The following is a 23,762-nucleotide window of genomic DNA, read 5'->3' as shown; positions in this document are numbered from 1 at the left end:
AAGGAACAATGTTTTCTGTAGTTTAAGGGATTTTGTGCTACATGTTGGACCTTTTTTTTTTTCCTTTTCTTGCATTCAACAATGAAAGAGGGTTAAGTGGGTACTAGGTGATGGGATAAATGGTGAATAAAGCACCACCTTGTCCAATAAACTTGAAGTGGATTAAATACGTAAAAGACCTGAAACAATAAAACTCCTAGAAGAAAACATAGGTAGTAAACTCTTGAACATCAGCATTAGTAATTTTTTTTTCTGTATGTATCCACCCAGGCAAGGGAAACAAAAGCAAAAACATACAGATGGGACTACATGAAACTAAAAAGCTGCTGCACAGCAAGGAGATCATCAACAAAATGAAAAGGCAACCTAATGAATGGGAGAATGTATTTGCAAATTATATATCCAATGAAGGATTAAAATCCCAAATGTATAGAGAACTCATACAACTCAACACCAAAAAACCCCAAATAATCCAATTAAAAAATGGGTAGAGGACCTGAATAGATACTTTTCCAAAGAAAACATGCAGATGGCCAGTAGGCACATGCAAAGATGCCCGACATCACTAATCATCAGGAAAATGCAAATCAAAACCCAATGAGATATCACTTCACTCCAGTCAGAGAGGCTATTATTAAAAACAAAGAAACAGATGAGAAATAAGGAGTGAGGTGGGGATGTGGAGAAAAGGGACCCCTTGTTAACTCTCAGTGGGAATGTAAATTTGTGCAGCTACTATGGAAAGTAGTTTGGATTTTTCTCAAAATGTATGAACAGAAATGCCATATGACCCAGTAATTCCACTTCTGAGAATTTACTCAAAGAAAGCAAAATCACCGGTTTGAAAAGATACATGCACCCCTATGTTTATTGCAGCAGTATTCACAATAACAGTCTAAGTGTTCATCTATATACAGACCCAATGGACTATTACTCAGCCATAAAAAGAAATTTTGCCATTTGCAACAGCATGGATGGACCTAGAGGGTATCATGTCAGGTGAAGTAAACTGAGAAAGACAAATGCCATATGATTTCACTTATATGTGGAATCTAAAACACAAAACAAATGAACAACAACAACAAAAACCAGAAATAGACGCATAAATACAGAGAACAAACTGGTGCTTACCATAGGGAGGGGGTGGGAAGATGGGCAAAATAAATGAAAGAGGTAAAGAAGTACAAACTTCCAATTATAAAATAAATTAGTTAAACAAAAAAAGATAACCTCATCCATGCCTTCAGAGAGTTTACAGTATAATGGAAGAGGTAGACACTGATCCAATAACTGCACAATTAATTAAACCAGGAATTAAATTAAAAATTAAAATGACAGATGATATCAGAGCTGCTAATGGAAGACACCTAGTAAAGATGAGAGCCTAAAACGAATGGGGTTGACGTAGTTAAGTTTTGCTAGAGAAAGTTCAGATAGAGTTCATTTAAAGAGGAAGGAAACTTTCTAGAACAACTCTTGGACGGATATAACTGGGCACATTATGGGGAAGCAGAAAAACATGCACTTTCCGTAACATATGGGGCAGGTGGAGGAGAGTGAAAAAGACTTGGATATTTTGTCCCATGGGAGCCGCCATCCGGTCGCAGGTGGCCGCGACCTCGTCGCACTGATTACTGGGAATTGTAGTCTTCTCCTGCGTGAGCAAGCATGGCTTCTTCCCTCGCAGGGAGCTGCGGACCCGCAATGGGCTTGGCTCGGAGCTTTCGAGCTGCCAAGGCGCTGCTCCCTGCGTCAGCCTCTGTCGCCTGCCGTAAGTGGAGCGGGGCTTGCGAGCTGGTGCACATGAGCTGGGGCCACGCTCGGGGAAGGCGCGCCTCGGAGCCAGGGCGACCTAAGCGAAGGCCCCTCGTGGTGGTTGGGATAGACTGCAGGGCTCCGCGGGAGCTCGGGGCAGGGCGTGCTGTTCTGACCTCATCCGTCCGCTCCCTCAGGGGCCCGCGTGGGGCCGGCCCGGCAGCGGAGCACTGGACCTCCCGAGCCTGGCGCGTTCCAGCCGCCGCAGAAACCGGTCATCGCGGACAAGCGCCTTGCCAAGCGTCGGGAAAGCAGGTGAGACCGGGCTTGGGCGGGATTCCTGCTTTTCTGGTCTGTGCGCTCGCGAACCTGTATTCCCTTGAGTTTTCGGCTCTAAAACGGGGTCTGGAACTCCCACTGCAAGAGCTCGTTTGCAGGATTCCTGAGTCCTCATATGTAAAGTCCACCTACCTCTGATTGGTCATCCTTGTTTCTCCCGAGCCAGTGTTCAACTTTCTCTGCAGTCGTATTAAATCCGAACTTCAAATAAGGATTCCCCAGATTTGAAGCTCTTTCCTCCTGCACTTGGCCTGTATCGAGAATTTTCTCCGAAGCACATCGTAATTTTACCTGTTTACATTAAGGAGCAGGTAAATTTTCTTGTCTGTGTGGAAATGGATTGACCAGAACTCGCCCTGTTTTAGGTTCCTGATAAATGCGGTACAGTGGTAAAAATGTCCCCTAATTTGTGTCTGAAATTTGCTCTTCAAAACAATGCACTTTAAAACCTGGTTTCGTGTAAATTAATAGTGGTAGCTTTGGAGATACGTGTCAATTTAGATGACTTGGGATTTGCGGGGAGTGTTTCTCTAGAGCTGTGTACAACCTTACCAAAAAGCCAATGTTAGGGGGGAAGTCTTGGTGTGATTTTAGGCTTTCTGAAAGGGCTTTAGGTCGTTGATTGGATTTATCTCTGCATGTAGGTGTATGTTCAACGTTTCGAATATCCTCAGGTTCTTACTACATCTTTTTCTTTTTTTAAGGTGGAAAGGGAATATCCCTTTTAAATGGCGGCACTTAATAAGATTCAGTTAAATGCAAATGTCAATTGTGTTAACTACCTTAGAAAATAATTTGACAGAATTTAGTCAGTTTGAGGTTTTATCTTTCCACCCAGACTATACAACTTAGAAGTAACATGTAAGACGACATGTACAAGAATGTACACAAAAGTGTTCTTTGTAACAAAAATGTGGAAGCAGTCTATCCATCAATAGGTAATATAGGCAAATACATTCACACAATGGAGTATTATGCAGTAGTGAAAAATGAACAGCCTAGCACTAACATGGATAAACCTTACAAATGTGATGTGGAAAAGAGCAACCTGTGGAAGAATTGATATAGTATGAGAGCATTTTTATATTGCCCAGACTCACATGCATATGTAAAGAATGAAGAAATGTCCAGGGGAGATTCTCCACTTTCACACAACATTCAAGACCTAAATTTCCCAATAGTCATACAAGGTGCTATTATGTGCTTCCTGATGTGACAGAATGAGATCACATTATAACCTCTGTAATATTTTTACCTAAAGTGTTTAACTTTAAGCGTTTGGTAATAATAGACAAACCCATAGAATCCAGGGGTGGTAGGCTTGGACACTTGAAAAAAGTGTTATAAAAATACGGAGATGGAAAATAGTACTAGTTTAAGAGACTAAAGAGGAACAACCAGACACAATGTGTGAAGCTTGATTGTAGCTTGGAGTGGGCAACAAAAGCTATGAACGGCCTTTTCCAGGACAATTGGGTACATTTAAATATGAACTATTAATTAGATTAATTATTGAATTACTGCTGCAATTTTTAGGTGTCCTAACGTATTGCAATGAATGTTGGAGAAGATCCTTATTCTCAACAGAAACTGCATAAAGTATTGAGGGCTGAAATGCCTTGCTGTTCGACATTTTTAGATGTTTCAGAAAAAACATCTATGTATATACAAAGCAAATGTGGCACAATGTTAGCAATTGATGAAACGAAGTGAAGTGTGTTCTTTGGGTATTCACTGGGTATTCATTGTATTACTATTTTAGTTTTTTGGTAGGTTTGAAAAATTTCGAAGTAGGAAATTGAGAAGGAAGAAATTCATAGGAATAATTATTTCCAAATGTACTTAATTACCGCATAGTAATTAAATTGAGGGGTAGGTGGTGGTGCACAGGGGCTTCAACTATATTGATCATTTATTTATTGAGGTGGGTTATGGGACACGAATTTTTACTGTAATATCATTTATACTTTTTTGTAGATTAAGTATTTCATAATGAGTTTTAAAACAGTTAAAGATGAGAATAGGGAGATTATTTTTAAAGTTAGTTTGCAAGTAATGATTTATATGTTAATATCTTTTGCAGTATAATGTATTATTACATGCACAACCCAGTGTGAGGCCTGTGGTTATGATCACAAGTTTTGTAATCTGACAGACATACCTACATTTGCATCTTCACTTGATAAGTGTATAGCTTACCTAGTGATAGGTCAGTTATTTACCCACTCCAGGCTTCATTTTCTTCATCTGTGAAAAGGAGTTGATGACACCATACCCACTTGGCTGTTGTAAGGATTAATTTATACTGTAGATGTTTGGAAAAGTTTTAACACCATGCCAGGTGAGTACTCAGGAATTACTAGCTGTTTTCATGAGCACTGATAGCAATTTTAGAAATAAAATCAACTTTTCTTATTTAGAGAAGAAAGAATAAAATATGTCAGCATCATAAGCTTCCCTTTTTTGGTAAAGCAACAGTTTCTCTTGTAGTGGCCTTTTAAATTTGCTTTTATTTAATTTTTTTTAAATTTGTATTTTTCACAGGTTCTTGAGTCCTGAATTCATCCCTCCAAGAGGAAGAACAAATCCTCTGAAATTTCAAATAGAAAGAAAAGATATGTTAGAACGGAGAAAAATACTCCACATTCCAGAGTTCTATGTAGGTCAGTAAGAGCTGGGTACTTCTATGGTTAGTGCTTGGGGGATTAGTTTTTTGTTTTTTTTTTTTTTATGTAGATAATTATTTTTTATTGAAGGGTAGTTGACACACAGTATTACATTACATTAGTTTCAGGTGTACAACATAGTGATTCAACATTTATATACATGATAATTTTAGGTACCAGCTATCACCATACCAAGTTGTTATAATATTTTGACTATATTCCTTATGCTATACATTACATCCCGGTTACTTTTACAACTGGAAGTGTGTACTTTTTTTGTTGTTTGTTTGTTTGTTTGTTTGTGAGGGCATCTCTCATATTTATTGATCAAATGGTTAACAACAATAAAATTCTGTATAGGGGAGTCAATGCTCAATGCACAATCATTAATCCACCCCAAGCCTAATTTTTGTCAGTCTCCAATCTTCTGAGGCATAACAAACAAGTTCTTACATGGAGAACAAATTCTTACATAGTGAATAAGTTACATGGTGAATAGTACAAGGGCAGTCATCACAGAAACTTTCAGTTTTGCTCATGCATTATGAACTATAAACAGTTCAAATATGAATACTCATTTGATTTTTATACTTGATTTATATGTGAATACCACATTTCTCTCTTTATTATTATTTTTAATAAAATGCTGAAGTGGTAGGTAGATACAAGATAAAGGTAGAAAACAGAGTTTAGTGTTGTAAGAGAGCAAATGTAGATGATGAGGTGTGTGCCTGTAGACTATGTGTTAATCCAAGCTAGACAAGGGCAATAAAACATCCACGTATGCAGAAGATTTCTCTCAGAACGGGGGGGTGACATTCTAAGCCTCACCTCTGTTGATCCCCAATTTCTCACCTGATGGCCCCCCTGCGACTGTGCCTGTCTTAGGTTGTTCCTCCCTTGAGGAATCTTACCCGTCTCTGGCTAACCAGTCATCTTCCGGGGCCATACAGGGAAATGTAAAGTTGGTAAGTGAGAGAGAAGCCTTATTGTTCAAAATGGTTAGCTTTTTATTTCTTTGCATATTTATGCCCTGTAGCTTCTATGCCCAGCATTTGTCTTGAGGTATCTTTACCACTTGGAAGAATTATGATACTCGGTAAATTTGATATGAGGCACGAATTCTATTTAAGGGTTGTAATTAGGAAGGAAGAAGAAAAGCTATAGAAGTAGCAGGCGGAAGAAAACATGGGAAGATTGATTATTTCTTTGACATATCTTCTTGTAGAGTAACTTCAGCATGTATAGGTTTTAAGCTACTACTTAAATTGCACACACACATTAACATAATAGGAGTATAGTTACATAACCAAAGCATACCTGTAATTACCAGCCATCTCCAGTGAAACCAAGAAAACCAGTTAGGCACCTTAGGCATTTGTGAAAACTTATCTATGATATGGTGGATATTGTCCAACTGAACTTGAACAGTCTGAGAGAAATCAGACAAATTAAAACAACCCATTCCTGGGGAATGTTCACATCCCTTATGTTCTTTTAGCAGTAAATAGTCTGTAGTTGTAAGATTTTGGAGCGCTACAGTTTGCACTTCTCCTAATTCTTGATTGAGTTCCAACAGTATAGATCCAGTCAAATTTGTTGTTTTACTGTATACACAGGCCAGCTTAGATATCACCTTCTTCATTCCCATGGCAAGTCCAGGAACTGGTGGGATGAGTGCATCTACACCTGTAGCAGTGCGTGGATCTTTATTGGGGTTTTTTGATGATCATCTTCTGGCATGAGTCTTCCCGAGAGTGCTGATGTTGGAAGTTCTTTTTCATATCATATCTTAGTTCATTTTCAGGGTAGCCCAATTAGGCTTTGATCCTCTGTATAAACACAAACAGACCCTTTGCCTACACTTTTATATGCCCTTTATACCCTTGTGTAGAACTCATTGGAGGTTACCACACAGGAACTGCCTTATTTTTTGGTATCAGTAATCTACACTTAAATGACGAATATTATGTTTACTAGGCTCTCCCCTATACCAGGTCCCCCCTATAAACCCCTTTACAGTCACTGTCCATCAGCATAGCAAAATGTTGTAGAATCACTACTTGCCTTCTCTGTGTTGTACAGCCCTCCCTTTTCTCCCAACCCCCATGCATGCTAATCTTAATACCTCCCTACTTCTCCCCCCCCTTACCCCTCCCTACCCACCCATCCTCCCAAGTCCCTTTCCCTTTGGTACCTGTTAGTCCATTCTTGAGTTCTGTGATTCTGCTGCTGTTTTGTTCCTTCAGTTTTTCCTTTGTTCTCATATTCCACAGATAAGTGAAATCATTTGGTATTTCTCTTTCTCCGCTTGGCTTGTTTCACTGAGCATAATACCCTCCAGCTCCATCCATGTTGCTGCAAATGGTAGGATTTGCCCTTTTCTTATGGCTGAGTAGTATTCCATTGTGTATATGTACCACATCTTCTTTATCCATTCATCTATCGATGGACATTTAGGTTGCTTCCAATTCTTGGCTATTGTAAATAGTGCTGCGATAAACATAGGGGTGCACTGATCTTTCTCATACTTGATTGCTGCATTCTTAGGGTAAATTCCTAGGAGTGCAATTCCTGGGTCAAATGGTAAGTCTATTTTGAGCATTTTGATGTACCTCCATACTGCTTTCCACAATGGTTGAACTAACTTACATTCCCAGCAGCAGTGTAGGAGGGTTCCCCTTTCTCCACAGCCTCGCCAACATTTGTTGTTGTTTGTCTTTTGGATGGCAGCCATCCTTACTGGTGTGAGGTGATACCTCATTGTAGTTTTAATTTGTATTTCTCTGATAATTAGCGATGTGGAGCATCTTTTCATGTGTCTGTTGGCCATCTGTATTTCTTTTTTGGAGAACTGTCTGTTCAGTTCCTCTGCCCATTTTTTAATTGGGTTATTTGTTTTTTGTTTGTTGAGGCGTGTGAGCTCTTTATATATTCTGGACGTCAAGCCTTTATCGGATGTGTCATTTTCAAATATATTCTCCCATACTGTAGGGTTCCTTTTTGTTCTATTGATGGTGTCTTTTGCTGTATAGAAGCTTTTCAGCTTAATATAGTCCCACTTATTCATTTTTGCTGTTGTTTTCCTTGCCCGGGGAGATATGTTCAAGAAGAGGTCACTCATGTTTATGTCTAAGAGGTTTTTGCCTATGTTTTCTTCCAAGAGTTTAATGGTTTCATGACTTACATTCAGGTCTTTGATCCATTTTGAGTTTACTTTTGTATATGGGGTTAGACAATGGTCCAGTTTCATTCTCCTACATGTAGCTGTCCAGTTTTGCCAGCACCATCTGTTGAAGAGACTGTCATTTCCCCATTGTATGTCCATGGCTCCTTTACCATATATTAATTGACCATATATGTCTGGGTTAATGTCTGGATTCTCTAGTCTGTTCCATTGGTCTGTGGCTCTGTTCTTTGCCAGTACCAAATTGTCTTGATTACTATGGCTTTATAGTAGAGCTTGAAGTTAGGGAGCGAGATCCCCCCTACTTTATTCTTCTTTCTCAGGATTGCTTTGGTTATTCGGGGTCATTGGTGGTTCCATATGAATTTTTGAATTATTTGTTCCAGTTCATTGAAGAATGTTGCTGGTAGTTTCATAGGGATTGCATCAAATCTTTATATTGCTTTGGGCAGGATGTCCATTTTGACGATATTAATTCTTCCTAGCCAGGAGCATGGGATGATTTTCCATCTGTTAGTGTCCCCTTTAATTTCTCTTAAGAGTGACTTGTAGTTTTCAGAGTATAAGTCTTTCACTTCTTTGCTTAGGTTTATTCCTAGGTGTTTTTTTTTTTTTTGATGCAATTGTGAATGGAGTTGTTTTCCTGATTTCTCTTTATGTTGGTTCATTGTTAGTGTATAGGAAAGCCACAGATTTCTTTGTGTTAATTTTGTATCCTGCAACTTTGCTGTATTCCGATATCAGTTCTAGTAGTTTTGGGGTGGAGTCTTTAGGGTTTTTTATGTACAGTATCATGTCATCTGCAAATATTGACAGTTTAACTTCTTCTTTACCAATCTGGATTCCTTGTATTTCTTTGTTTTGTCTGATTGCCGTGGCTAGGACCTCCAGTACTATGTTAAATAACAGTGGAGAGAGTGGGCATCCCTGTCTAGTTCCTGATCTCAGAGGAAATGCTTTCAGCTTCTCGCTGTTCAATATAATGTTGGCTGTGGGTTTATCATAGATGGCCTTTATTATGTTGAGATACTTGCCCTCTATTCCCATTTTGCTGAGAGTTTTTATCATGAATGGATGTTGAATTTTGTCGAATGCTTTTTCAGCATCTATGGAGATGATCATGTGGTTTTTGTCTTTCTTTTTGTTGATGTGGTGGATGATGTTGATGGACTTTCAAATGTTGTACCATCCTTGCATCCCTGGGATGAATCCCACTTGGTCATGGTGTATGATCATTTTGATGTATTTTTTAATTCGGATTGCTAATATTTTGTTGAGTATTTTTGCATCTACGTTCATCAGGGATATTGGTCTATAGTTTTCTTTTTTGGTGGTGTCTTTGCCTGGTTTTGGTATTAGGGTGATGTTAGCTTCATAGAATGAGTTTGGGAGTATCCCCTCCTCCTCTATTTTTTGGAAAACTTTAAGGAGAATGGGTATTATGTCTTCCCTGTATGTCTGATAAAATTCCGAGGTAAATCCATCTGGCCCGGGGGTTTTGTTCTTTGGTAGTTTTTTGATTACCGCTTCAATTTCGTTGCTGGTAATTGGTCTGTTTAGATTTTCTGTTTCTTTCTGGGTCAGTCTTGGAAGGTTGTATTTTTCTAGGAAGTTGTCCATTTCTCCTAGGTTTCCCAGCTTGTTAGCATATAGGTTTTCATAGTATTCTCTAATAATTATTTGTATTTCTGTGGGATCCGTCGTGATTTTTCCTTTCTCGTTTCTGATACTGTTGATTTGTGTTGACTCTCTTTTCTTCTTAATAAGTCTGGCTAGAGGCTTATCTATTTTGTTTATTTTCTCGAAGAACCAGCTCTTGGTTTCATTGATTTTTGCTATTGTTTTATTCTTCTCAATTTTATTTATTTCTTCTCTGATCTTTATTATGTCCCTCCTTCTGCTGACCTTAGGCCTCATTTGTTCTTCTTTTTCCAATTTCGATAATTGTGACATTAGACCATTCATTTGGGATTGTTCTTCCTTTTTTTAATATGCTTGGATTGCTATATACTTTCCTCTTAAGACTGCTTTTGCTGTGTCCCACAGAAGTTGGGGCTTAGTGTTTTTGTTGTCATTTGTTTCCATATATTGCTGGATCTCCATTTTGATTTGTTCGTTGATCCATTGATTATTTAGGAGCGTGCTGTTAAGCCTCCATGTGTTTGTGAGCCTCTTTGCTTTCTTTGTACAATTTATTTCTAGTTTTATATCTTTGTGGTCTGAAAAGTTGGTTGGAAGAATTTCGATATTTTGGAATTTTCTGAGGCTCTTTTTGTGGCCTAGTATGTGGTCTATTCTGGAGAATGTTCCATGTGCACTTGAGAAGAATGTATATGCTGTTGCTTTTGGATGTAGAGTTCTATAGATGTCTATTAGGTCCATCTGCTCTACTGTGTTGTTCAGTGCTTCCGTGTCCTTACTTATTTTCTGCCCGGTGGATATATCCTTTGGGGTGAGTGGTGTGTTGAAGTCTCCTAGAATAAATGCATTGCAGTCTATTTCCCCCTTTAGTTCTGTTAGTATTTGTTTCACATATGCTGGTGCTCCTGTGTTGGGTGCATATATATTTAGAATGGTTATATCCTCTTGTTGGACTGAGCCCTTTATCATTAAGTAGTGTCATTCTTTATCTCTTGTTACTTTCTTTGTTTTGAAGTCTAATTTGTCTGATAATAGTACTGCAACCCCTGCTTTCTTCTCGCTCTTGTTTGCTTGAAATATGTTTTTCCATCCCTTGACTTTTAGTCTGTACATGTCTTTGGGTTTGAGGTGAGTTTCTTGTAAGCAGCATATAGATGGGTCTTGCTTTTTTATCCATTCTATTACTCTGTGTCTTTTGATTGGTGCATTCAGTCCATTTACATTTAGGGTGACTATTGAAAGATATGTACTTATTGCCATTGCAGGCTTTAAATTCATGGTTACCAAAGGTTCAAGGTTAGCCTCTTTAGTATCTTACTGCCTAACTTAGCTCACTTATTGAGCTGTTATATACACTGTCTGGAGATTCTTTTCATCTCTCCCTTCTTATTCCTCCTCCTTCATTCTTCATATGTTGGGTGTTTTGTGCTGTGCTCTTTCTAGGAGTGCTCCCATCCAGAGCAGTCCCTGTAAGATGCCCTGTAGAGGTGGTTTGTGGGAAGCAAATTCCCTCAGCTTTTGCTTGTCTGGGAATTGTTTAATCTCACCATCATATTTAAATGATAGTCGTGCTGGATACAGTATCCTTGGTTCAAGGCCCTTCTGTTTCATTGCATTAAATATATCATGCCATTCTCTTCTGGCCTGTAGGGTTTCTGTCGAGAAGTCTGATGTTAGCCTGATGGGTTTTCCTTTATAGGTGACCTTTTTCTCTCTAGCTGTCTTTAAAACTCTTTCCTTGTGCTTGATCTTTGCCATTTTAATTATTATGTGTCTTGGTGTTGTCCTCCTTGGATCCTTTCTGTTGGGGGTTCTGTGTATTTCCGTGGTCTGTTCGATTATTTCCTCCCCCAGTTTGGGGAAGTTTTCAGCAATTATTTCTTCTAAGATACTTTCCATCTCTTTTCCTCTCTCTTCTTCTTCTGGAACCCCTATAATACGGATATTGTTCCTTTTGGATTGGTCACACAGTTCTCTTAACATTGTTTCATTCCTGGAGATCCTTTTATCTCTCTCTATGTCAGCTTCTATGCGTTCCTGTTCTCTGGTTTCAGTTCCGTCAGTGGCCTCTTGCATCCTATCCATTCTGCTTATAAACCCTTCCAGAGTTTGTTTCATTTCTGCGATCTCCTTTCTGGCATCTGTGATCTCCCTCCGGACTTCATCCCATTTCTCTTGCGTATTTCTCTGCATCTCTGTCAGCATGTTTATGATTCTTATTTTGAATTCTTTGTCAGGAAGACTGGTTAGGTCTGTCTCCTTCTCTGGTGTTGTCTCTGTGATCTTTGCCTGTAGTTTTGCCTTTTCATTGTGATAGGAATAGTTTGCAGAGCTGGGATGAGTGACGGCTGGAAGAACTTCCCTTCTTGTTGGTTTGTGGCCCTCCTCTCCTGGGAGAACAGCGACCTCTAGTGGCTTGTGCTGGGCAGCTGCGCGCAGACAGGGCTTCTGCTTCCTGCCCGGCTGCTATGAAGTTTATCTCCGCTGTTGCTGTGGGCGTCGCCTGGCTCCGGCAGCTGCTCCAAAGTGGTGGAGTTGCGTTGGAGGCGGAGCGGCTGGGAGGGTATTTATCTCCGTAAGGGGCCTCCCTGCTCCCTGCAGCCCAGGGGTTAGGGTGCCCAGATATCACTGGATTCCCTACCTCTGGATTAAGTGTCCTGCCCTGCCCCTTTAAGACTTCCAAAAAGCACCCGCCAAAACAAAACAACGACCACAAAAAAAAAAAAAAAAGGTGGCCACTCGTTTTTCTTTATTCTCAGGCGCCAGCCTCAGGCATCTGCTCACCGGTCTTTCTGCCCTGTTTCCCTAGTATTGGGGTCCCTATCCCTTTAAGACTTACAAAAAGCGCCCGCCAAAACAAAACAAAACAAAACAAAACAAAAAATGGTCGCTCGCTTTTCTTATGTCCTCCGGCCTCTGGTGCCCGCTCACTGTTCTTGCTGCCCTGTTTCCCTAGCATCCAGGGCCCCCTGGGCACGTACTGTGTCTGCACTCTGGCCCGGATGGCTGGGGCTGGGTGTTCAGCAGTCCTGGGCTCCGTCTCCCTCCCGCTCTGCCTATTCTTCTCCCGCCGGCAGTTGGGTGCATGGGCGCTTGGCTCCCACCGGGCCGGGGCTTGTATCTTACCCGCTTTGCAAGGCGCTGGGTTCTCTCAGGTGCGGATGTGGTCTGGATATTGTCCTGTGTCCTCTGGTCTTTATTCTAGGAAGAGTTGTCTTTGTTATATTTTCATAGATATATGTGGTTTTGGGAGGAGATTTCTGCTGCTCTACTCACGCCGCCATCTTCCCTACGTGGGAGGTTAGTTTTCTTGGCGTAGAGGAGATTGTTTCTCACGTATCTGGGTTTTACCCAAAGGAGGTACTTATTCCTAATATTATATGAAAATATTTAGGAAGTTAAAAAGTTGCCTAAAAATGCTGTTTGTTTGTTCCTGCATCTCATGGGAAGGTTTCTTGCATTTGTAGGAAGCATACTTCGTGTAACTACCGCTGACCCATATGCCAGTGGAAAAACCAGCCAGTTTCTGGGGATCTGTATCCAAAGATCAGGAGCAGGACTTGGAGCTACTTTCATCCTTAGGAATACTATTGAAGGACAAGGTATGTTTTGTTTCATTATTTTGATTTTCTGGAAAATGTTATTTCAAGATTCTTCTGCATCCTTGGGTGAAACATCTGGAACTTGACTGTAAAGGAACTCTGAGGGTTGACACGGAGCCTGGGGCCTAAGAAGGGTAAGAGTATTGAGGTTGCTGATTGAATATGGTTGGTTCTCTACTTTCTCTTCAAGGCTTCTTTTATTCCAGGGACAACAGCTGTTAGAAACAGCCTTTCCAAAGTGTGGCAACATTACAAGTGGCTGTAAGGCAGTACGGGGACACTCCTTTTAGGAATATGAAGATAAACATATGATGTGCTTATGAGTCACTTTTTCCTAAAATGAATGCCCCCATTTTGCTATATATTGTGACAGTCACCACAATGATCGCCGTTTTATAAGTCCTGGAGGAATTTTTAAAAAGGCAGAATTTTGTTTGCTATGCCTAGTAAGGCAAGAGGCACAAGTGGTAAAATTCTAGAAAGGTTATGAATCAAAATGGCAGGAACAATAAAGTTTTCATACTCAAAAGTTGCATGCTTTATGATGCCCAACAGTGAAAAACTATCTTCAAAGAAATTGAACACGGGAGCAGTTGCTGCCTTCCTTACCTCGTAAGGACCTGTGCTGGTGTGCATGTGGGAGCTCAGGAGGACTTGAATGTTTGCAGACACTTGTGCCTTCAGTCAGGTTGTGTATATGCAACAGCCCTGTAACAAGGACACGAGCATAGGTGTCACTTAGACATAGGTTTGATGTTCTTCCTTAAAATTAAGATAATAACAGCTTCAACCCCCCAGGGCTGTGGTCAGTGTGCTGTAATACTGTGTATGAAGTACCAGACCCAGAACACTCCAAAGATGTTAGCTCCCTCCTGCCCTTCTCTGAAGCAGGTTTCGACTCTTGTAATCTGCCTTGACCTTCCCCATCAATACTCCCTTCTTTGGTGGTTCTTTCTAGACCATTGGCTTTACACACCATCCATGTGATGATAACTCCCAAATTTACTTCTTGAGGATGGACTCTTTCCACGTTCCGGATTTGTATGCACAGCTGCCGTTTGACATCTCTCATTTACGTGTCTCATAACCATAAGACAAGTTCAAAACAGAGCTCTTTATTTTCCCTGACAATGTGTTCACAGTTTTACTCTTTCCATAATGGCACCACTGCCTACCCTTTTACTTAAGCCAAAAATTTAGGAGCTATTTTTAATAATCCTCTTCCATACATCAAGTCAATTGACAAGTTTTCTTGGCTTAATCTTCAAAAAGCATACCTCGTTTTTGTCTCTCTCTTCATCTCCATTTCCATTTCATCCATGCCATCACCATCTCCTGCCTGTCATTGTGCAGTATCTCTGATTTACTTTCCTGACCCACCAAATTACTATCCTCCAGCCCAAAGGGCTTTTTTCTATTGTTTCCAACATGGCAAGTTAAAACCCCAGGGCCTTTGCATTTGCTGTTTTTTTCTGGAGCGTTCTTGGCTCTTTATAATAGTTTAAATGTCATCTTTTCAGAGAGGCTTTCCTTGACTATACTGTTTAAAGTTGTCCCATCCCTAGTCACAGTGTTAACACCCTGTATTGTCTTCACTATATTAAATTACTTTGTTTTTTTGTCTGTCATCTGCTGGAATGTAAGCTTTATGAGAAGAAAAGGATCCTACCTATTTTGGATTTATTATAGGTACAGTGCCCAAATCAGTGCCTGAAACAGGACAGGTGTACAGGAATAATTGGATTAAATACTAGTATTAAACAGTAGATGTTAATATTGGTCATATATATTGTATTTCTCTTGGGATTATTCTAGGAAACCTCAGAATACATTCTTGCCCTAAAATGTTTGAGGCTACAGATAATATATATTAAAATATTACTTATAGCATCTCAAAACACTCACAGCTGTTCCTAGCTTCATATGGAGGGCCCCAGCATGTTATAAAACCTAGGCTGTCCAAGAGGGGCTTCTAAACCACGTTAAAACTGAAAGATTTATTTATTCTTTATGTATCATTAATCCTGTTGCTCTTCATGTAAAAGGTAATTTTATTTAAGTATCTGGGAAATACGAACATGACAAAGTGAAGAATTTACTCAAACTTTCTCCAAGTTAATACTATCAGAATTAAAGCAATACGTGAGTCATATATTTGTAGAAGACATCTTTCTTTAGACCCTCATTCTAATTGATGTTTTTTCACTTTTTAACCTACATGGATTTTAGCTAGGTTTCTTTTGATATTTTTTATCTTAAAAATCACAGATTTATGTCACATTTCCTATGTGTAAAAACCTGTGGTAGTTCAATTATGAAATAGCTTTTACTGTAGTATGAGACATATGTGGGCATCTGGATTGTGACTGTAAGAAAATATTTTCTTTTCTTTTTAGGTGTTGAGATTTGCTTTGAACTTTATAATCCTCTAATTCAGGAGATCCAAGTGATCAAGTTAGAGAAACGGCTGGATGACAGCTTGCTATACTTACGAGATGCTCTTCCTGAATACAGCACTTTTGATGTGAATATGAAGCCACTAGCACCAGAACCTACCGAAGAAGTCCCTGTTAATCAGGTATAAGTTGTACATTTGGAACTGAAGATGAAGTGTGCATGAAGAAAGATGCTTAGTGAAGACTTTCAGAAGAATTTTTGCTCTATCAGCCTAATTTATTCCTTTTCTTGTTTCTGACTTAGCTGAAAGTAAAAATGAAGCCGAAGCCCTGGTCCAAGCGCTGGGAACGTCCAAAATTTAATATCAAAGGAATCAGATTTGATCTTTATTTAACTGAAGAGCAAATGAAAGAAGCTCAGAAATGGAGTCAGCCATGGCTTGAGTTTGATATGATGAGGGAATATGATACTTCAAAAATTGAAGCTGCAATATGGGATGAAATTGAAGCATCAAAAAAGTCCTGATCCTGAGAGTGAATTTGGTTGTTTGCAAAGGACACATTGACTCAGAGGATTTACTTAACCACTAATTTCATTTCATATGAAAGGATGTAGTCATTAAATCAACAAAGCATTCATTATTTTGTGAGTACTTAAAAAAAAAATTTAGAATGGCAGTTTATTACTTTAAAAAGAGAAAAACACATGCCTGGTGGTCTGATGTCCATTATCTTACTAGAGGTAAAGCAAAAAACTGTCAGCAGAATGTTCTTCATTGAGCCTGGAATCTGAACAAGGAAGTGGACAGGATGCTTTTTTAAATTTGTGAGGTAAATCATGAATACAGAAAAGTATGATTTAAAGAGTAAAAGAATGAATATTCATGTATCCACCATCAGCATTTAGTAATATCTGGGAAGGCTAAGGAGAACATCAGCTAGGATCTAAGACTATGCCTTGTATGTCTACAGTTGCATCCTTACCCTCTTCTAGATGTAGGCACTGTTCTGCTTTCTGTTTATCATTTCTTTGAATTTCTTTTAATTTGTTATGTACATATACATTCTTAATATATTTAGTTTTTGGGGGAACCTGTTGGCAGGTATAAAATGATAACATTGTCATTACATGAAGGCTTCAGGGAGAATATACCACGGTCTGGGTCATAGTTTGGCTGGAATTTCCCTGAGAATTTGGAAAAATCACTTGAGCAATCATGGCTAAGATCCTGAGTGAGTACTGCTAAACAGAAGGCTCAAAGCAGGGCATCATTAGGCAGGGCTAGAGTGTGGACTGGGTCACTGGTGTCTCGTAGAAATGTGGGAGGGAGTAGACTATATTTTCTGGTTTTCAGCTCATGGTGAATCAAACACACTTCTAGGTATAGGTCAAAACAGTACCTCTGTAGGGTGGTGGAAGTGTCATTGCTGACTTGGTAGCTGTGAATGGATTGGAAAGCTGGCATATAATCCCACATAAAAACCAGCCTAGACATAATTTGGGCCAGGCTCAGTACCATCATGGCTCTAGGTAAGGGCAGCCCTTAACCTGTGTATCTCTTGAATCATGCTGCTCAGATCTACCCCTGAATGCCTAGCTATTTGGGGATTTGCATTCATGTCTGTGCTGATGTGTTTTTGTTTTCATTTTATTGGTTACAAACTTGGTGAAGCACATTGTTTGGTAGCTTCTAAAGGAAGTATGTCCCTCCGTAGAGGTAGATTTTTTTATGAGACCTTGCTTGTCTATCATATTTGATTGATACATTATAGAATTCTAGGCGGGGGATAATTCTCCTCCAGAATTTTGATGATACTGCTCCATTGTCTTGTTTGCAGTTATGGTGAGAAATCACAAGCCATTTTGATTTCTGTTCCTTGTGTATGATTGAAAGCTTGTAGGCTGTCCTGGTCGTCAGGGTAATGAAATTTCACAGTGATGTGACTTGGGGTGGGTCTATTTCTATCCAGTATATTGGGATTTGATAAACTCTTTTCAATATGGCAACTCCTATCTTTCAGTTCTGGGAAACTTAGAGTTCATTGATGACTTCCTCTTCTCTGCTTCTGTCTTTCTGGAACTATTATTTTCGTATTCCATCTACAGGCCTGGCTCTCTTCCAGTCACTACCTCACCCCACCTGCCCAAACACATTTCTGGCCTAGTACCCAGTGCCTGCTGCCCAGGAAACCCTGTTTTAACTTCTCTAACCCCCATCTTTGTTTTTTCATTCAATCTTCCAGCTCTTCTTTGCTATCATGTTTTAAAGGCTCAAGATCTCTTTTTGATATCTGAAAGTTCCTTAAGTAGTACTCTGTTCTTATTTTATATTCTTGTCTGGATTTGTTCTGGTACCATTGAAGATACCCATGATATTGTTTGAGTTTTTTCCTTTGAAATTGTTTTTTTGCAGCATTTTTTTTTTTTTTTTTTTTTAGATAATTATTTTTTATTGAAGGGTAGTTGACACACAGTATTACATTACATTAGTTTCAGGTGTACAACACAGTGATTCAACATTTATATACATGATAATTCTAAGTACCAGCTATCACCATACCAAGTTGTTACAATATTTTGACTATATTCCTTATGCTATACATTACATCCCGGTTGCTTATTTATTTTACAATTGGAAGTGTGTACTTTTTCTTGGTTGTTGTTGTTAGGGCATCTCTCATATTTATTGATCAAATGGTTGTTAACAACAATAAAATTCTGTATAGGGGAGTCAATGCTCAATGCACAATCATTAATCCACCCCAAGCCTAATTTTCGTCAGTCTCCAATCTTCTGAAGCATAACGAACAAGTTCTTACATGGAGAACAAATTCTTACATAGTGAATAAGTTACATGGTGAACAGTACAAGGGCAGTCATCACAGAAACTTTTGGTTTTGCTCATGCATTATGAACTATAAACAGTCAGTTCAAATATGAATACACATTTGATTTTTATACTTGATTTATATGTGGATACCACATTTCTCTCTTTATTATTTTTAATAAGATGCTGAAGTGGTAGGTAGATACAACATAAAGGTAGAAAACATAGTTTAGTGTTGTAAGAGAGCAAATGTAGATGATCAGGTGTGTGCCTGTAGACTATGTGTTAATCCAAGCTAGACAAGGGCAATAAAACATCCACATATGCAGAAGATTTCTCTCAGAACAGGGGGGGTGAGGTTCTAAGCCTCACCTCTGTTGATCCCCAATTTCTCACCTGATGACCCCCCTGCGACTGTGCCTGTCTTAGGTTGTTCCTCCCTTGAGGAATCTTACCCGTCTCTGGCTAACCAGTCATCTTCCGGGGCCATACAGGGAAATGTAAAGTTGGTAAGTGAGAGAGAAGCCTTATTGTTTGAAATGGTTAGCTTTTTATTTCTTTGCGTATTTATGCCCTGTGGCTTCTATGCCCAGCATTTGTCTTGAGGTATCTTTACCACTTGGAGGAGTTATGATACTCGGTAAATTTGATATGAGGCACGAATTCTATTTAAGAATTCGTTGTAATTAGGAAGAAAGAAGAAAAGCTATAGAAGTAGCAGGCGGGAGAAAACATGGGAAGATTGATTATTTCTTTGACATATCTTCTTGTAGAGTAACTTCAGCATGTATAGATTTTAAGCTACTACTTAAATTGCGCACACACATTAACATAATAGGAGTATAGTTACATAACCAAAGCATACCTGTAATTACCAGCCATCTCCAGTGAAACCAAGAAAACCAGTTAGGCACCCTAGGCATTTGTGAAAACTTATCAATGATATGATGGTTATTATCTAACTGAATTTGAGTAGTTTGAGAAAAATCAGACAAATTAAAACAACCCATTCCTGGGCACTGTTCACATCCCATATGTTCTTTTAACAGTAAATAGTCTGTAGTTGTAAGATATTGGAGCGCTACAATTTGCACTTCTCCTAATTCTTGGTTGAGTTCCAACAGTATAGATCCAGTCAAATTTGTTGTTTTACTGTATGCACAGGCCAGCTTAGATATCTCCTTCCTCATTCCCATGGCAAGTCCAGGAACTGGTGGGATGAGTGCATCTACAGCTGTAGCAGTGCGTGGATCTTTGTTGGGGTTTTTGATGATCATCTTCTGGCATGAGTCTTCCCGAGAGTGCTGATGTTGGAAGTTCTCTTTCATATCGTTTCTTAGTTCATTTTCGGGGTAGCCAAATTAGGCTTTGATCCTCTGTATAAACACAAACAGACCCTTTGCCTACACTTTTATATGTCCTTTATATCATTGTGTAGAACTCATTAGAGGTCACCACATAGGAACTGCATTTTTTTTTTTTTTTTAATCATTAATCTACACTTACATGACGAATACTTTGTTTACTAGGCTCTCCCCTATACCAGGTCCCCCCTATATACTCCTTTACAGTCACTGTCCATCAGCGTAGCAACCTGTTGTAGAATCACTACTTGTCTTCTCTGTGTTGTACAGCCCTCCCCTTTCTCCCACCCCGCTATGGATGCTAATCTTAATACCCCCCTACTTCTCCCCCCCTTATCCCTCCCTACCCACCCATCCTCCCCAGTCCCTTTCCCTTTGGTACCTGTTAGTCCATTCTTGAGTTCTGTGATTCTGCTGCTGTTTTGTTCCTTCAGTTTTTCCTTTGTTCTTATATTCCACAGATGAGTGAAATCATTTGGTATTTCTCTTTCTCTGCTTGGCTTGTTTCACTGAGCAAAATACCCTCCAGCTCCATCCATGTTGCTGCAAATGGTTGGATTTGCCCTTTTCTTATGGCTGAGTAGTATTCCATTGTGTATATGTACCACATCTTCTTTATCCATTCATCTATCGATGGACATTTAGGTTGCTTCCAATTCTTGGCTATTGTAAATAGTGCTGCGATAAACATAGGGGTGCACTGATCTTTCTCATACTTGATTGCTGCATTCTTAGGGTAAATTCCTAGGAGTGCAATTCCTGGGTCAAATGGTAAGTCTGTTTTGAGCATTTTGATGTACCTCCATACTGCTTTCCACAATGGTTGAACAAGTTTACATTCCCACCAGCAGTGTAGGAGGGTTCCCCTTTCTCCACAGCCTCGCCAACATTTGTTGTTGTTTGTCTTTTGGATGGCAGCCATCCTTACTGGTGTGAGGTGATACCTCATTGTAGTTTTAATTTGCATTTCTCTGATAATTAGCGATGTGGAGCATCTTTTCATGTGTCTGTTGGCCATCTGTATTTCTTTTTTGGAGAACTGTCTGTTCAGTTCCTCTGCCCATTTTTTAATTGGGTTATTTGTTTTTTGTTTGTTGAGGCGTGAGAGCTCCTTATATATTCTGGACGTCAAGCCTTTATCGGATGTGTCATTTTCAAATATATTCTCCCATACTGTAGGGATCCTTCTTGTTCTATTGATGGTGTCTTTTGCTGTACAGAAGCTTTTCAGCTTAATATAGTCCCACTTATTCATTTTTGCTGTTGTTTTCCTTGCCCGGGGAGATATGTTCAAGAAGAGGTCACTCATGTTTATGTCTAAGAGGTTTTCGCCTATGTTTTCTTCCAAGAGTTTAATGGTTTCATGGCTTACATTCAGGTCTTTGATCCATTTTGAGTTTACTTTTGTATATGGGGTTAGACGATGGTCCAGTTTCATTCTCCTACATGTAGCTGTCCAGTTTTGCCAGCACCATCTGTTGAAGAGACTGTCATTTCGCCATTGTATGTCCATGGCTCCTTTATCAAATATTAATTGACCATATATGTCTGAGTTAATGTCTGGATTCTCTAGTCTGTTCCATTGGTCTGTGGCTCTGTTCTTGTGCCAGTACCAAATTGTCTTGATTACTATGGCTTTATAATAGAGCTTGAAGTTGGGGAGTGAGATCCCCCCTACTTTATTCTTCTTTCTCAGGATTGCTTTGGCTATTCGGGGTCTTTGGTGGTTCCATATGAATTTTTGAATTATTTGATCCAGTTCATTGAAGAATGTTGCTGGTAGTTTCATAGGGATTGCATCAAATCTGTATATTGCTTTGGGCAGGATGGCCATTTTGACGATATTAATTCTTCCTAGCCATGAGCATGGGATGCGTTTCCATCTGTTAGTGTCCCCTTTAATTTCTTTTAAGAGTGACTTGTAGTTTTCAGAATATAAGTCTTTCACTTCTTTGGTTAGGTTTATTCCTAGGTATTTTATTTTTTTTGATGCAATTGTGAATGGAGTTGTTTTCCTGATTTCTCTTTCTGTTGGTTCATTGTTGGTATATAGGAAAGCCACAGATTTCTGTGTGTTGATTTTGTATCCTGCAACTTTGCTGTATTCCGATATCAGTTCTAGTAGTTCTGGGGTGGAGTCTTTAGGGTTTTTTATGTACAGTATCATGTCATCTGCAAATAGTGACAGTTTGACTTCTTCTTTGCCAATCTGGATTCCTTGTATTTTTTTGTTTTGTCTGATTGCCGTGGCTAGGACCTCTAGTACAATGTTAAATAACAGTGGGGAGAGTGGGCATCCCTGTCTAGTTCCCGATCTCAGCGGAAATGCTTTCAGCTTCTCGCTATTCAATATAATGTTGGCTGTGGGTTTTTCATAGATGGCCTTTATTATGTTGAGGTACTTGCCCTCTATTCCCATTTTGCTGAGAGTTTTTATCATGAATGGATGTTGAATTTTGTCAAATGCTTTTTCAGCATCTATGGAGATGATCATGTGGTTTTTGTCTTTCTTTTTGTTGATGTGGTGGATGATATTGATGGACTTTCGAATGTTGTGCCATCCTTGCATCCCTGGGATGAATCCCACTTGGTCATGGTGTACGATGGTTTTGATGTATTTTTGAATTCGGTTTGCTAAAATTTTGTTGAGTATTTTTGCGTCTACGTTCATCAGGGATATTGGTCTATAGTTTTCTTTTTTGGTGGTGTCTTTGCCTGGTTTTGGTATTAGGGTGATGTTAGCTTCATAGAATGAGTTTGGGAGTATCCCCTCCTCTTCTATTTCTTGGAAAACTTTAAGGAGAATGGGTATTATGTCTTCCCTGTATGTCTGATAAAATTCCGAGGTAAATCCATCTGGCCCGGGGGTTTTGTTCTTTGGTAGTTTTTTGATTACCGCTTCAATTTCGTTGCTGGTAATTGGTCTGTTTAGATTTTCTGTTTCTTTTTGGGTCAGTCTTGGAAGGTTGTATTTTTCTAGGAAGTTGTCCATTTCTCCTAGGTTTCCCAGCTTGTTAGCATATAGGTTTTCATAGTAGTCTCTAATAATTCTTTGTATTTCTGCAGGATCTGTTGTGATTTTTCCTTTCTCATTTCTGATACTGTTGATTTGTGTTGACTCTCTTTTCCTCTTAATAAGTCTGGCTAGAGGCTTATCTATTTTGTTTATTTTCTCGAAGAACCAGCTCTTGGTTTCATTGATTTTTGCTATTGTTTTATTCTTCTCAATTTTATTTATTTCTTCTCTGATCTTTATTATGTCCCTCCTTCTGCTGACCTTAGGCCTCATCTGTTCTTCTTTTTCCAATTTTGATAGTTGTGACATTAGACCGTTCATTTGGGATTGCTCTTCCTTTTTTAAATATGCTTGGAGTGCTATATACTTTCCTCTTAAGACTGCTTTTGCTGCGTCCCACAGAAGTTGGGGCTTAGTGTTGTTGTTGTCATTTGTTTCCATATATTGCTGGATCTCCATTTTGATTTGGTCATTGATCCATTGATTATTTAGGAGCGTGTTGTTTAGCCTCCATGTGTTTGTGAGCCTTTTTGCTTTCTTTGAACAGTTTATTTCTAGTTTAATGCCTTTGTGGTCTGAAAAGTTGGTTGGTAGGATTTCAATCTTTTGGAATTTACTGAGGCTCTTTTTGTGTCCTAGTATGTGGTCTATTCTGGAGAATGTTCCATGAGCACTTGAGAAGAATGTGTATCCTGTTGCTTTTGGATGTAGAGTTCTGTAGATGTCTATTAGGTCCATCTGTTCTAGTGTGTTGTTCAGTGCCTCTGTGTCCTTACTTATTTTCTGTCTGGTGGATCTGTCCTTTGGAGTGAGTGGTGTGTTGAAGTCTCCTAGAATGAATGCATTGCATTCTATTTCCTCCTTTAGTTCTGTTAATATTTGTTTCAGGTATGTTGGTGCTCCTGTATTGGGTGCATATATATTTATAATGGTTATATCCTCTTGATGGACTGAGCCCTTTATCATTA

General features: G+C 39.2%; 1 protein-coding gene across 1 annotated transcript; it reads left to right on the top strand.

Moving 5' to 3' along the window:
- Positions 1 to 1,636: 1,636 nt before the first annotated feature.
- MRPL19 (mitochondrial ribosomal protein L19) lies at positions 1,637 to 16,223 on the top strand. The gene is made up of 6 exons (XM_036906489.2): positions 1,637 to 1,771; positions 1,953 to 2,070; positions 4,639 to 4,757; positions 13,056 to 13,190; positions 15,587 to 15,768; positions 15,891 to 16,223. The coding sequence occupies exons 1-6, from the start codon at positions 1,669 to 1,671 to the stop codon at positions 16,110 to 16,112; spliced, it is 879 nt and encodes a 292-aa protein (XP_036762384.2). The 5' UTR covers positions 1,637 to 1,668; the 3' UTR covers positions 16,113 to 16,223.
- The last annotated feature ends 7,539 nt before the right edge of the window (positions 16,224 to 23,762 follow it).

The sequence above is a fragment of the Manis pentadactyla genome, chromosome 2 (genome assembly GCF_030020395.1).
Source record: "Manis pentadactyla isolate mManPen7 chromosome 2, mManPen7.hap1, whole genome shotgun sequence".
In the NCBI taxonomy this organism is placed as follows: domain Eukaryota; kingdom Metazoa; phylum Chordata; class Mammalia; order Pholidota; family Manidae; genus Manis; species Manis pentadactyla.
The sequence above is the reverse complement of the archived record's forward strand: the minus strand, read 5'-3'. Positions and strand labels throughout refer to the sequence as shown.